Source organism: Pteropus vampyrus, unplaced genomic scaffold (assembly GCF_000151845.1).
Source record: "Pteropus vampyrus isolate Shadow unplaced genomic scaffold, Pvam_2.0 Scaffold132, whole genome shotgun sequence".
In the NCBI taxonomy this organism is placed as follows: domain Eukaryota; kingdom Metazoa; phylum Chordata; class Mammalia; order Chiroptera; family Pteropodidae; genus Pteropus; species Pteropus vampyrus.
The window spans coordinates 1,745,511-1,759,127 of record NW_011888913.1 but is presented as its reverse complement, the minus strand read 5'-3'; the positions used below and the strand labels follow the sequence as shown (position 1 = coordinate 1,759,127).

The window sequence follows — 13,617 nt, the reverse complement described above, 5'->3', positions numbered from 1 at the left end:
GTGTTTTCATGAATCCTGCCACTGTGACCAGAGTCTTCGTGAAAGGATCCCAGTGATCTCTTTTCAAAGAAGAATTACGACTCCCTGAATGTGCACACATTCGCTGCCAGCTCCTTTGTGTATTGCCACTAAAATTATGCTAAAAAGGAAGTTTGGGTGAAGAAATATTTTGTCACCTTAACTGGATTTACAGGAGACAAGAAGGGAGGGGAGGAGAAACAGACAAGGGAATACTGAGTGATTCGTAAATGAAAACCTGAGGAAAGCTTATAAAAAGTGCATGGTGGGTTTTTCTATATCCATTTTGTTTTCTCTTTTGGAAATGTGAACGGACTGTTGGCATTGGGTCCCCAAGACCAACCCCAGGCTCAGTGATCCACTAGGATCCACACAGGACTCTGGAGGAGTTGTGTCAATGGCTGACATTTATTACAGTGAGGGTACGAGCAAAATCAGCAAAGGGAAGGGTGCATGGGACGATGTGGGAGGAAGTCAGGTGCCAGCTCCCAAGAGCCCGCTCCCGGTGGGGTCACACAGGGTGTGCTGCTTCTCCGGGAATGAGTTGTGAGGACACGTGCGAAGTGTTATCTACCCGAGAAGCTCGGTAGAGACCGCAGCGCCCTGGGTTCGTACTGGGGCGGGTCGCGTAGGCGCCCTCTGCCTGGCGCTGGCAGAACGTCAGGCTCACGGAAGGAAGGCCGGCGCACGGCGTACGCCGCGGAGCGGGTGCAAACCGCGCAGGCGCCGTGGGAGCTCGTGCCAGTTAGCGGACCCAAGGGCCCAGGTGCTAGCGCGGCGGCCTTGCCAGCAGCGGGCCCAGGCCTGCTGGGTCGCCTCTTCCGCCCAGTGTTCATGCAGAACTTTGGTGGGAATGGTGCAGCCTAGTGAAAGAGCAGACAGGAAATAGCCCAGTTGTGTCTTTGAAGTGTAAATAGAGCTTGAAAAAGGGTGCGATCAGCAGTGCAAAATATGAAGGAATGTGTATTTTTTGATCTTTGTTTCAAGCTAGTTATTACTAATTTGAGAAGCTGACGGGGAAAGTACTGCATGTTTAGTCTTTTTATCAGGATTGAGAAGGAGAGCGATAGAGAAGCAAAGGGAAGGGATTTTTAGGTAACAAAATGTGCTGCTTCTGCCTTTGACCTTTTATGTCGTTATAAAAATGCATTTGAAAACTAATGTCTTTTTCTTATTATGTGGTTTGAAATTCTGAATATATAGGAGTTTATAAAGAAGCAAATAAAAACCGCCCAAGGACCACTATCGTTCATTATTTTGTTCCGTTCTAGGTCTGTGTCTGTGGACCAGTTTACCTGAATTGTGCCCGCTCCCCCTACACTTAATTGCAAGCGTTTTCCTGTGTCACCAAAGTGTCTTTCAAAATTTGATTCTGAAAGTCGTATATTTCATTGTTTGGTTTGATCATGATTTATTGACCCTCTCTCCTAATGTTGGACTTTTAGGATTTCATTTTTCATGGTTATAGCACTATTGAGCATTACTTTGAAAAATCTTTGATGATTTCAGAGGCAAAAGCAACATCTGTTTTAAATTTGCATATGTCTTTGAATATGAGGTTGACTATTTAAAAAAACTATTGACTGCAGCAGAGGTTTATGGTTATTTTAGCCGCCATCAGGTAGGCTGTTCAAGGGGCATCTTCCTAGGGTCCAGCTTCAGTGTCGCCTCTCACAGGTGTGTGACCCTGGACAGTTAGCGTCCTCGCTCGCAGAATGTGGTAACCACATGACCTGTCTCCCAAGATACCTGGAGGATTCAGGTGAGGCAGTAAGGATGCCTCTGGGATGCTTGTCACCTGTTGCTGCTGTTGTCGTTATTTTTACGTTTCTTTTCGAACTGAATTTCTAGTTTCTGCTTGATGGATTCCATTGTTTTAAATGTTTACAGGATTTGTATGAGTTACAGCCTTTGCAAATATTTTCTCCATTTTATCTTTTGCCTTTTAATTTGGTACATACTGTTTTGGATCTTGCAAGGCTTTTTTGAATTGTACATAAGCTCATTCTTCCTTTGATTAATGTAAAAATTATGCACAGCCTGGAGGTTCCCAGACCTTCCCCTCTTAGGATCCGTTCTCTCTTTTGAGGATCATGCTGCTTCTGCACGTCTCCACACCAGACCAGATGTTTCAAGCTTTACTTGTGTATTTTGTTATGAAAATATATGTCCCTTCCCTAGTATAAAATTTCTTACTGATGAACTTCTATTAAAGATTTCTCAGTTATTGTCACCCACTTATTCTTTTAGATGTATTTAATATGTACTTGGCCAGATTTTAAAATATATCATTCAGAATTTGATCAGATTTGTATTAAATGTATACATTCATTTAGAAGGAATCGATACATTTTTATTTAAGGTTTGGGACTATCTCTCTGTTTATTTATGTTTCCTCGCTGTCTTTGGGAGAAGTAGAGGATCCTACACCTTTCTCCACTCATCGATAATTCACTTTTGTGTTGCCTTTGTGAGTAAATTCTTTTAGATTGTTTCTATTATCTGTTAGATTTGTTCTATATGCTGTAGGGTTTTTGCAATCTGTTTTTCATTAAAATGTGGATTAAATAATAAACATTTAGTGCTTACTCTGTAAGGTATAATAGAAAATGTCGAGGGGATAAAAAGAAGTTATAGGCCTTAGAAACTTATGTTTTCCTACCAAAGATATAGGATTCAGCTCTTCAGCAGCAGAACCTGATAAGCCCAGATAACCTCTCTAAGAAATTCTTTTAAAGTTTTTATCGTTTGTTTTAGATATTTTCACTTATAGCCTATTGTCTGGTTTTTATTGTTGCGATTCCAGAAATAGATGACTTTTTTTGTTCCTTGATACTAATTGCTTTCTGTGTTTCTGGGGCAGCTTATTCTCTCTAAGCATTTATCATTACAGGAAGACATTAGAAATAGTACAGTCCCATCTGGGTGGTGATTTCCTAGAAAAATTAGGACAGCCAATTTCTTACAGCATCTTCATCAGTGGCTATTAGCACATTTTCCTGCCCTGTACGTCTGGTGACCCGTGAAAAGTCAGCATTACAAATGACGGTTTGCAGGGCAGGAGGCCCCGCTCTACCTGCAGGATGTCCTGGCAGGGCTCACCAGGAGCGGGTGGCACTTTACACGTAGGCAAGACAGCAACACCATGGAGGGGCCTCGTGCGGACGTTGTTTAGACTTTCACAGCGGTGGCAGCAGAGCACTAAGCCGAGGGGGAGGGGGCCCTGCAGCTGCACAGGCCGTGCCCCTGAAGCTGGCCCTGCTGTGACACAGGACACGTGAGGGGAGCCTCACGGCTCCGAAGAGGTTTAGGCGGGCCCTTGTCATCTTCTCTTGCTTTTCTGGACTCTGGCTTCTGTTTGAGATTTGACCTCAAATTTTGATTGGTTCTTTCTCTTAGGTGATTTGAATTCTTTTAATCATTTAAAAGGGAGGATCTGAGTTTTTAATTTTGTTTAGATTTTTGTTTTCAAAGATATCGTTTAAATAAGATATTGTGACTTTTTCAGAGGTATTTATTAAAGCAATTGTGGAAGTAGAATCCCTTAAAACATGTAGCTTGAGGAAGATAAGTCTAATAAGAAACACAAGTAAGAGGTTTCCTAGTTTTCACTAAAAAAATGTGAGTTTCACTAAAAAAGTTTTGCTGTGAGTTTACTGGTGTTCGGACTCCAGCTCTCCAGCGCGTAGAGCTCAGATCACCCACCTCTTAGCCGCCATGTTCCCATGCCTTCCTCCTGCTGAGCCTTTCGGGGTTCTTCGCAGTCTTCTGGTTCTTTGCTCCCTTTCTAGCTTTATTTGCTGGGTGCACAGCCTGAGCCGCACTGTCAGCCGTCTCGTCCTCTGCAGCTCCACAGGACCCCGTCCCTGCCCACTGCGGCTCCCCTCTGTTGGAAACTAGAGCGCTGCTCACCCCGATGTTGCTCTTCTGTCTTCCCGAATGATCAGCAGTTTCTGGGGGAGATCACAAACGCGTGCCCACTGGGGCTGTCCTTTCCAAGACTCGCCCCCCGTCACCCCCACCCGCCCCGCACACGAGTCTCATTGCGTCCCGTCGGCTCTGGCCAGGTCATGAACTCATCCCTAAGTCGGTCCTGTGGCCAGATGGATGGGTGATGCGGAGCCGAGCTTGACTTCTACCACCTGAAGCACAGGGGCTGACCTTGGTGTGTTTCACAGAGTAATACTGGAAAGTCCTGAGCGAGAGAAGCAGAATAGGTATTGGAGAGCCCAAAACAAATAACCATGTACTATCCCCTTAACCTTCTTCAGAAGGACTAGTCTAGAAAAATAATTTATAGTCAGATGGACTGGACTGATAGAAAGTTGGTCCAGAGGCATGGAAAGTAGAACTAGATCTTGTGAAAATACCAGTCTGAACCTTTAAATACGTCAATAGGAAAAGTTATTTTCAAATACTATTGAATTAATGAACAGTGAATTTTTAATGTCTAAGTACATACTTCATTCTTTTTAAAATCAAGTTAATTGTCATCAATATCAGAAAAGGTACCACCACAAAAGCAGCTCGTTAGGGTCCTAGTTAATGTGAGAAAAGTAGAGACCCAGTGGCTCAAAAGATTATAGGAGATTTTAGTGATGTCATCACATCCTGAACTGGGGAGGGAAGCTTCCTAAATAATGGAGAGTTCCATTTTCCAATCTCTTACCAATACAGCTCCAGCTCATTTGACTCTTGCAACCTATATAACAAACAAAAATGAGAAAGAGAATTCTGATCCTTATCGTGTTCAGAGACCTTCTCTCTTTTGATATTCCATGATCTATGTCTATATATAGCTACTTAAGTTGCATGTAGGTCAGGGATTTGGAAAATAACAGATATCTGAAAATAATTAGCTGAGGAAAAGAGAAAAGCCATGTATATGCCTTGAGATTTATGTTAGATACCTAACAGAGAATGGGAAATACTGAAGATTTTCTGTCCTTAAGAGTTAGTGCCAATTCTGTTTGATCATTAGAGTCTAATGATTATACCATCTTTTTATTAATTATACCTCTGTAGTATCAGGTCTCTGCAGCTTTAAAATATTAATACTCTGTGGCAAATATTGTTGAGTTCATAGGGTCTCCTTGCCACTTTACTGAAGATTTACACAGACACCTGGGAGTTGCTGCTCCTGTCTGTCCCGTTTCTTCATTATGATACTGAGTTGGTCTCTTAGATGGTGATCCAGGGTTCTGTCCCATCCCCTCATCAGGTTGTGGTGTTTTTCCTGCTTCAGGCCCTTGTGACCTGACTCGACACCCTTCGCTCTTTCTCTTTACCTTAGGAAAGTCAGTCAGTCAGTCAGTCAGTCAGTCACTCACTCACTCACTCAGCCTGCCTCTCCTTCCTGCATTCCTTACTTCCCACCTTTTCTGTGTTCTATTTATTAGGCCAAAAACAAACAAACAAACAAAACAAAACCCCCCAAAAACAACTCTAATTGTAGCTGAGAAATGAGAAATGCTATCAGTAGTGCTGTTGATACATTGCAGAAGACGTGACCTTTGTTCCCAAAGGCCGTAGGTCACTTGGGGACACAGCTCTAACAAGCAGGAACAACTCATGTGACTAAATGTGGAAGTGTGTGCGCAGGGGTTTAGGAAGGGGAGAGGTTAGTGTAGGTAGAAGCGTGCCGTCAGCCACAAAGGTGACAGAATGTGAGGACACGGACTGGGGCTTGCCCAGAGTTACGGGTCGCATAGGAAGGGAGCAGCCAGCGCGGTAAGCAGAGGGGACTTCAGAGGGAGGTCGACACTGCCACCTGCTCACCTTTATTGAGTGCTGCTGCTTCTATAACCTTTTATTTTGATATAGTTTTCAACTTAGAGAAAATTCACGAATAGCACAAGAACTTCTGCATACATTTTCCTGGTTTTTTTTTTTTCATCCTAGATTAGTGTCACTTGTCCTAGAACATCGCATAAATGGGATCATGCAGCGTGTCCTCTCGTTTCTGGATTTTTTCGTGCGCTCTTTGGTGTCCAGATTCTTTCAGCAAAATGTCCTCGAGTTTCATGTACTGTTGCAGGTATTGTTAGTCATTCCTCATTATTGAGGAGTCGTGTTCCATCGACTGAACATGCTACACTTTGCTCACTTGTTTTCTTGTCGATGGACAGGAAATTTGGGTTGTTTTCTGTTTCAGACTATTATGAATAAAGCTGCTATAGAATTCTTTTGAAAGTCTGTTTTGTGGACACATGTTTTCATTTCTCTTGGCTAAATAGCTAGGATGGAATGTTGGGTCTTAGGGTAGGTCTATGTATTAAAAATTGTCAAACTTTTTTCATGTATAAGAAAAATTTACACACAATAAATTACCAAACTTTTTTTAGAGTGGCTGCACCGTTTTATACTCCCATCATCACAGTGCGAGTGTTCTGGTTGCCCCATATCCTGACCGCCATTTGATGCGATTAGCCTTTTACATTTTAGCTGATCTCCTGTGTGGTGGTTGTGGTAGCTCATGGTGGTTTTGATTTGCATCTCTGATGGCCATTAATATTAAACACTTAATGTGCTTATTATTAGTCATTTGCATATCTCTTTAAAGTATCTCTTAATTCTTTTGCCTTTGTAAAAAAAAAGTTGTTTGTCTCTTTATTCCTGAACTGTAGGGTTCTTTATGTTCCTTCTGGATACTAGTCCTGTGTCAGATACACGTTTTGCAAATATTTTTTCCCAGTCTAGGGCTTGCTTATTCATTTTCTTAGTGGTATCTTTTAATGATCAGAAGTTTCTCATTTTGATGAAATCTAACTTATGTTTTTTTTATTTCATGGTTATTTTCTCTTTTTATGTCTTAAAAACTTTCCACATGCCAGGTTACAGAGCAGAGATATTCTCTCTTTCAGCTGTATTATGGTTTTAGCTTTTACATTTTAGGTCTACAATCCATCCCTAATTAATTTTGTGTAAAGTATGAGGTAAGGGTTAAGATTCATTTTATTTTCCCATATGCATAGTTAGTTGTTTTGTGCACCATTTGTGAAGACTTTATTTTCTCGTTGAATTATTCTGATATCTGTGTCAAAAATCACTTGTAAGTGTTGGCGTCTTTCTGGATCCCTTTGTTCTATTGTTGATCTGTTTGTGTGTCTTTATAGCAATACCATTGCTGTAGCTCTATAGTAAGTCCTTTTTAAAAAATATTTTTTTATTCTTCAGTTACAGTTAACATACAATATTATATTAGTTTCAGGTGCACACTATGGTGATTAGACATTTATATAACTGATGAAGTGATCACCCTGATAAATGCAGTGTCCATCTGATACCACACATAGTTACTACACTACTACTGACTATATTCCCCATGCTGTACTCTACATTCCCATGACTATTTTGTAACTACCCATTTGTACCTCTTAATCCTCTCCCCTATCCCCCCAACTCCTCCATCTGGCAGTCATCAAAATGCTCTCTGTATCTGTGAGCTTGTTTTTGTTTTGTTTATCCTGTTTTCTAGATTCACATGTAAGCGAAATCATATGACATTTGTCTTTCTCTGTATGACTTACTCCACTCAGCACAGTACCCTCTAGGTCCATCCATGTTGTTGCAGATGGCAAGATTTCATCCTTTTTTTTTTTTCCAAATGGCTGAGTAATAGTCCATTGTATGTATGTACTACCTCTTTATCTATTCATCCATTGATGGACCCCCCAGGTTGTCTCCATATCTTGGCTACTGTAAATAATGCTGCAGTGAACATATGGATGCACATGTCCCTTTGACGTAGCGTTTTGGGTTTCTTTGGATAAATACCCAGAAGTGGGATTACTGGGTTTTTCTTTGTCTCTTGTCGTATAGCCTTTGTTTAAAGTCTATTTTGTCTGGTATGACTATTGCCACCCCAGATTTTTTTTTTTGTTCCCATTTTCATAAAATATTTCTCCATCCCTTTACTTTCAGTCTGTGTGAGTCTTTCAATCCGAAGTGATTCTCTTTTAGGCAGCATATGTAAGGGTTTTGTTTGCTTAGCCATTCAGCCACCCTATCTTTTGATTGGAACATTTAATCCATTTACATTTAAAGTAATTATTGATAGATATGTATAGATAGATATTGATAGATATTGCCAATTTATTATTCATATTTTGACCTGTTTTTCTTCTTCGTAAAGAAACCCCTTTAACATTTCTTGTAATACCGGTTTGGTGGTGATGAACTCCTTTATCTTTTCTTGCCTTAGAAGCTCATTATCCCTTTGATTCTAAATGATAGCCTTGCTGGGTAAAGTCATCTTGGTTGTAGGTCCTGGCTTTTCATCACTTTGAGTATTTTGTGCCAAGCCCTTCTCACCTGCAAAGTTTCTGTTGAGAAATCAGCTGATAGTCTTATGGGAGCTCCCTTGTAGGTAACTAATTGCTTTTCTTTTTGCTGCTTTTAAGATTCTCTTTGTCTTTAACCTTTGGCATTTTAATTATGATGTGTCTTGGTATGGGCCTCTTTGGTTCATATTGTTTGGGATTTTCTATGCTTCCTGGGCATGTATGTCTGTTTCCTTCACTGGGTTAGGGAAGTTTCCCATCATTATTTCTTCAAATAGGTTTTCAATTCCTTATTCTCTCTCCTCTCCTATCGATGCCCCAATGATGTGAATGTTGGTACACTTGATGTTGTCCCACGGGCCCTTTAAATTATCCTCATTGTTTTGGTTTTTTTTCTCATTGCTATTGGGTGATTTTTGCTACCTTCTCTTCTAAATCACTGATGTGTAGTAAGTCAAAGTAAACTTTTTTCTTCAAGATTGTGTAGCTCTTTCAGGTTCTTAGCATTTCCATATTAATTTTAGAATCATCATGCCAAATTTTATTATTTATTCATTAATACTGATTATAAATTATTTAAATGCCTGCTGGGGTTATGACTGGGATTGCATTCAATCTGCAGATCAATTTTGGTAAGTGGCCATCTTAACAATGTTGAGTCTTGCAGTCCATGGACATGGTGTGTCCCCTTTCTGCCTGGCAATGGACGGCTCTTTGGATAAAATGTGATTGTTGGGATAATGCATGTAAGATGCTTCACACACTTAGCCTGGCATACATAATAATCTGCCCTGTAATGTTAATATTTATGATTAATTCCATTAATCTTCACAAAGCCTTATAAAGTACCTTCTATTTGTATCCTTATTTTACTCAGCTTGGAGCTTGACCATGGCTACACAGCTAGTGAACAGCTGGTAGGTTTGGAATGAGGTCTTTATGACTCTCAAGGCTGTGCTTGTAAGTGCATGTCCCTGGAGCCTTGAATGGCATTTCCCTGCATTTTGGGGATGGTCTTATGTATTGGGTTAAGGTTAACCCAATGGTTTAAGAAGCACAGGAATTCAGTGAGGGCATGAGTTCATAGTGAAGGAACCCAGGTCACTCATGATCTGGTCATAGTGCAGGTTGGAATGGGCGATCCTGCGTGGGACCCCCAGGTGGAGGAATCACCAAGCACTTTGGGGAGCTGTAAATGGTTCCTAAGTGCATTTTGTCTGCTAATTTCTGGATTTTTCTCTGTTGGCAGTAAAACGGAAGTGCAACTTCATGAAAATTGAAAGCCACATGGCAAATCCTCAGCCAGTGGTTAAACTAGCAGGCGATTATGCTGTCCCCTTCTGTATGTTTTTGTCTATTGTGACATGGAGTCTAGATGCAGAACAAGGTTTGCATCGTGTCTTTGCCACTTACTTACCTGCAGTGTGGCTTTGGGCAAGATGCTCTTAACCTCTCTGTGCATAGTTTTCTCACCTGTGGATTCAGAAAACTGTAATACCTAATTAACAGTGTTATTCTAAGGTGTTCTTTTAAAGTAGTTTTTTAGTTACTGTGCATAAAGAGCTTCACACAATGCTTGGTGTACAATAAGTACTCAAAGAGATTATGTATTTTATGCACACACATTTCCACACACATGTTCGATGTGCACATTGTTTAAGTGTGAGAAGGGCTGTTTTGTCTCGGAAACAAGTGGTTACAGAGGGTTGGCGGAAAGGCTGACCTTTTAAGATACTGCAAATGCTACAGAACTTGTTCTGAAGGGGACGATTTCTGGTGACGACAGGATAACAGCAGTCCTTGCTTCCTGCAGAGCTGTCGTGTTTCTTAGCTCGGACCACTGCCATTGAGATGGTATTGGCTGTTGTACTTTGGGATCCATTTTCTGCAGTGTCCTGAGGACAGCCACATGGAGAATGAAGTCCCGGTGTTTTGTCTGGCCAGCCCACGGTCTCGCTCGTGCACGTGGCTGCGCGGTGACGTGGAGCAGGGCAGAGCCACAGCTGGTCCGTTCTGATTGTCATTACTGCGTCTCCTCCGGGCTCGCGCGTCTCAGTCCCTGCCCGCCTCTGTCGAGCCCCGCCCCGTGGCCTGGGAAGGGTCAGCGTCATTGGCATTCGCTCCCACACCTGGAGGGAGGAGCGGGGAAGACGCGCAGTTCTTGCTAATGACTCAGCAGCCTCTGTCCTTGGAACGAAAGTCAGACTGTGGGCGTCCGGCAGCGTGCGGCCCAGGCCAGCTGCGCCCTCCTGCGGGTCCCACGCGCTCGGCCTCCAACCGGATGTCCCACTCGAAGCGCGCGTCGTGTCACAGAGGAGGCCGCCGGCAGAGCGCTGGCTTCCCCGTGGGCTGCACGTGAGAACTGCCCCGTTTCAGAACGGGGCTCTGGCTCCCACGGCTGCAAGGCTTCTTCGGTTTTACCTCGTCCCGTGAAATCGCCACCCTCGGGTCAAAGGACGTTGGCTCTTCTCCTTTCTCCTTCTGTCTGCTTTGCCTGTGACTTACGTCTGACTTTTGTCCGGGTGTCGCTTTCTGAAGTCTTCTGAACGAGTGAAGGTGTCGTTATGTTGCCACGTGCGATGGTCACTTTTCAGGAGGTGCGAGAATGGGCACGTGGAGCTCAGCTGCACGAAGGCCCCCCTCACAGGAGCCGCGGAGTGCGGACTGTGGGCTCCGCCGGCCCTTGGTGGCCAGGCTGCTCTTAGCTTGAGCTTGCCCGAGGAGGGGCGAGTCCTCCGGTCTCAAGCATGTGCAAGGGCTTTGACTTGTTTACATGCGTGTGCAGAAGTGTTTACTTTAGGCGTGTGTCCATATGCAGTGGCCCTCATACCCCTGTCACTCTTTCACGTTCATTGTCCTTTCTGGGCCATTTCTGGGGTCTGCTTTCTTAGGTTCCACAGTTCTGGTTTCCCATTTTCACTGAAGTCAGCTTCATCAGATCAGAAGACCTTCTCCCCCAGTGGCAGGGTGGGTAACAGCTCACCCCAAATCTCCTGGCTCACCTATAAGGTCACTTTCCTGGAGCGCCCACTCACTGCTCTGTCTCTGGACTGCAGGCACACTGTGCTGGCCTCGAGCCCGCCACCTGGATTAGCTATGCCAGCATGTTCCTCCATCAGAGACTAGTAGTTGCCATGTGAGACATTCTTCATGGAACAGCAAACTTGAAGAATGTTGACTTATTGCCCAGCATTGGTATACAGTAATCTAAAAAATATTAAATCTTTTCAGGATGTATTGAAAATGGATATGTGAAACTCATTGTGATAAGGTTTAAAAATAACACAGAACACCTACCTCTTATTGGAAAAGTTGGCTTCACCTGGAGGACTGATATTTTTGACGGCTATATAAAGGTAACTTGTTTTCTTTTCTTAAAGTAACCTGGTTTTTGTATAATAAAAAAAATGCCTGTTGAAGTATATGTATGAACTGTTTTAAAAGTCCTAGATTTATTAGTCTGGTGTCTGAAGATTTAAGCATATCCTCAGCCATTGGCAGTCGGTTGCTTCATTCGTCAAATGCTTCTTGAGTACGTTCTGTTTGTGGTGGAGTGTAGTGGAGGAGGAGAGGCAGGCGGCATGCAGCAGCCTTCTGAACAGTGTTGGTGGCATTCCTGCACTCCCTCAAAGCCCCCCCCCCCCATTGTCTGTTTTGTGGAGAAAGAGTGGACCTGTAGGTTGGACCAGGCAAGTAGCATTTGCTCAAAGCGTCTTAATTACTCGTCCACCAATTTAAAATGTATTGCAGTTATGACTTCAGGACACAGATGTTTCCTTGGACAGATAAATCAATTTATGTCTCTATCAAAAATTAGCCACACGGGTGGGAGAGTTGATGTAGTGGTTGGGAGTTGGCAGGGAAGGCGGGCAGAGGGGCGTCCTCACAGTGCCTGTGGGTGCCCTGGCTCACATTACTCTCCCACTTTGTTTTGTGGGATGAACAGGATTCTCATGTTCAGTGGGCTCGATCTCCCGTGTTCAGTGGGCTCGATCTCCCATGTGCAGCCTTGTGGCTTTATCATGACCTGAGTGCATGGGCACCGTGTCAGAAATACTGACGACGATGACTGAGCCCAAGAGCGGTTTAATCACAATGATAATTAAGAGGACTTAATTATCATTAAGTGCAGTTGACCCTTGAACAATGCAGAGGTTAGGGGCTCTGACCCCAGTGTAGTTGAAAATCCATGTTTACCTTTTGACTCTCCAAAAACTTAACTGCGAATAGCCTGCTGTTGACAGAAGCCTTATCGATAACAGAAAGGTGATGAACACATATTTTGCATGTTGTATGTATACATACCGCAGTCTTACACTAACATAAGCTGGAGAAAAGAACATGTTATGAAGGAAATCATAAGGAAAAGAAAACACGTTTACAATATTTCTGGATCAGATCCACATACAAGTGCACTTGTGCAGTTCAAACCTGTGTTCAAGGGCCAACTGCATCACCTTTAGAGCCACTTGCTATTTGGTATAACAAGATACTTTATTAATTCTGTTTATTTGTAAACAAATATTTGAACTTTGGTAAAGATTATGTTTATCACGTACGAAAGAATGTTAAAGACCACAGGCCTGACTTTTTAAAAATGGATTTAGATGGGTCTTATAAAAATATGTACTAAAGTAAAATATTGAAGTAAAAATAGACTTTGAGGACAAGAAATGCAGAATAGAAATATGGCAGATGTAAAGGGTCAGCATCATTCTGAAAATACTTGTCCGGTCTCTCTGGGAGTTGAGAGCAGTTTCTGAGTTCTCAAAGGGAAGTGCAGTAACTGGCCGAGAAGCGGAGCTGCATCCTGGCTCTGCTCACTGAACACGGTCCCCCGTGGGCAGGCTCTGGGGCAGGCTCTGGGGCAGACGCAGCACCGTCGTGGGCAATCCTGTAGCGTTTTAGCAGAAACGCAGTGACAAATTTCTCACAGCAGCTCTTGGAGAAGCTGAGGGTATGACTTCAGAATGAGCTCCAGGCAGTGGGTCTTTGGTCAGCGGTCCCCACCCTCTTTGGCACTGGGGACCTGTGCTCCTGTCAGACTCGAATGCCTGATGACCTGAGGTGGAGCTGAGGCGGTGATGCTGGCGCTGGAGAGTAGCTGCAGATACAGATGAAGCTTCGCTCACTGGCTGGCTGCTCACCTCCTGCTATGCGACCTGGTTCCTAACAGGCCAGGGACCAGGACTGGTCCACAGCTTGGGGGTTGGGGACTCCTCTGTAGGCCACCTAACCAGTGTAGCTGTGACTAATGCGTGCAGGCTTCGAGCAGAAAGGCTTGATCTCAGCACAGGATTTTGAGTCCTGGAAGTCG

General features: G+C 43.4%; 1 protein-coding gene across 3 annotated transcripts in view; it reads left to right on the top strand.

Annotated features, from left to right (window-relative positions):
* Nucleotides 1–13,617, top strand: part of FBXO15 (F-box protein 15) — a 71,515-nt gene that overhangs the window by 25,933 nt on the left and 31,965 nt on the right. For all 3 annotated transcript variants that reach the window (XM_023534806.1, XM_023534805.1, XM_011367331.2), the window contains exon 9: nucleotides 11,532–11,656. In XM_023534806.1, the coding sequence (XP_023390574.1) occupies nucleotides 11,532–11,656 (125 nt within the window). The remainder of the gene's footprint in view (nucleotides 1–11,531; nucleotides 11,657–13,617) is intronic.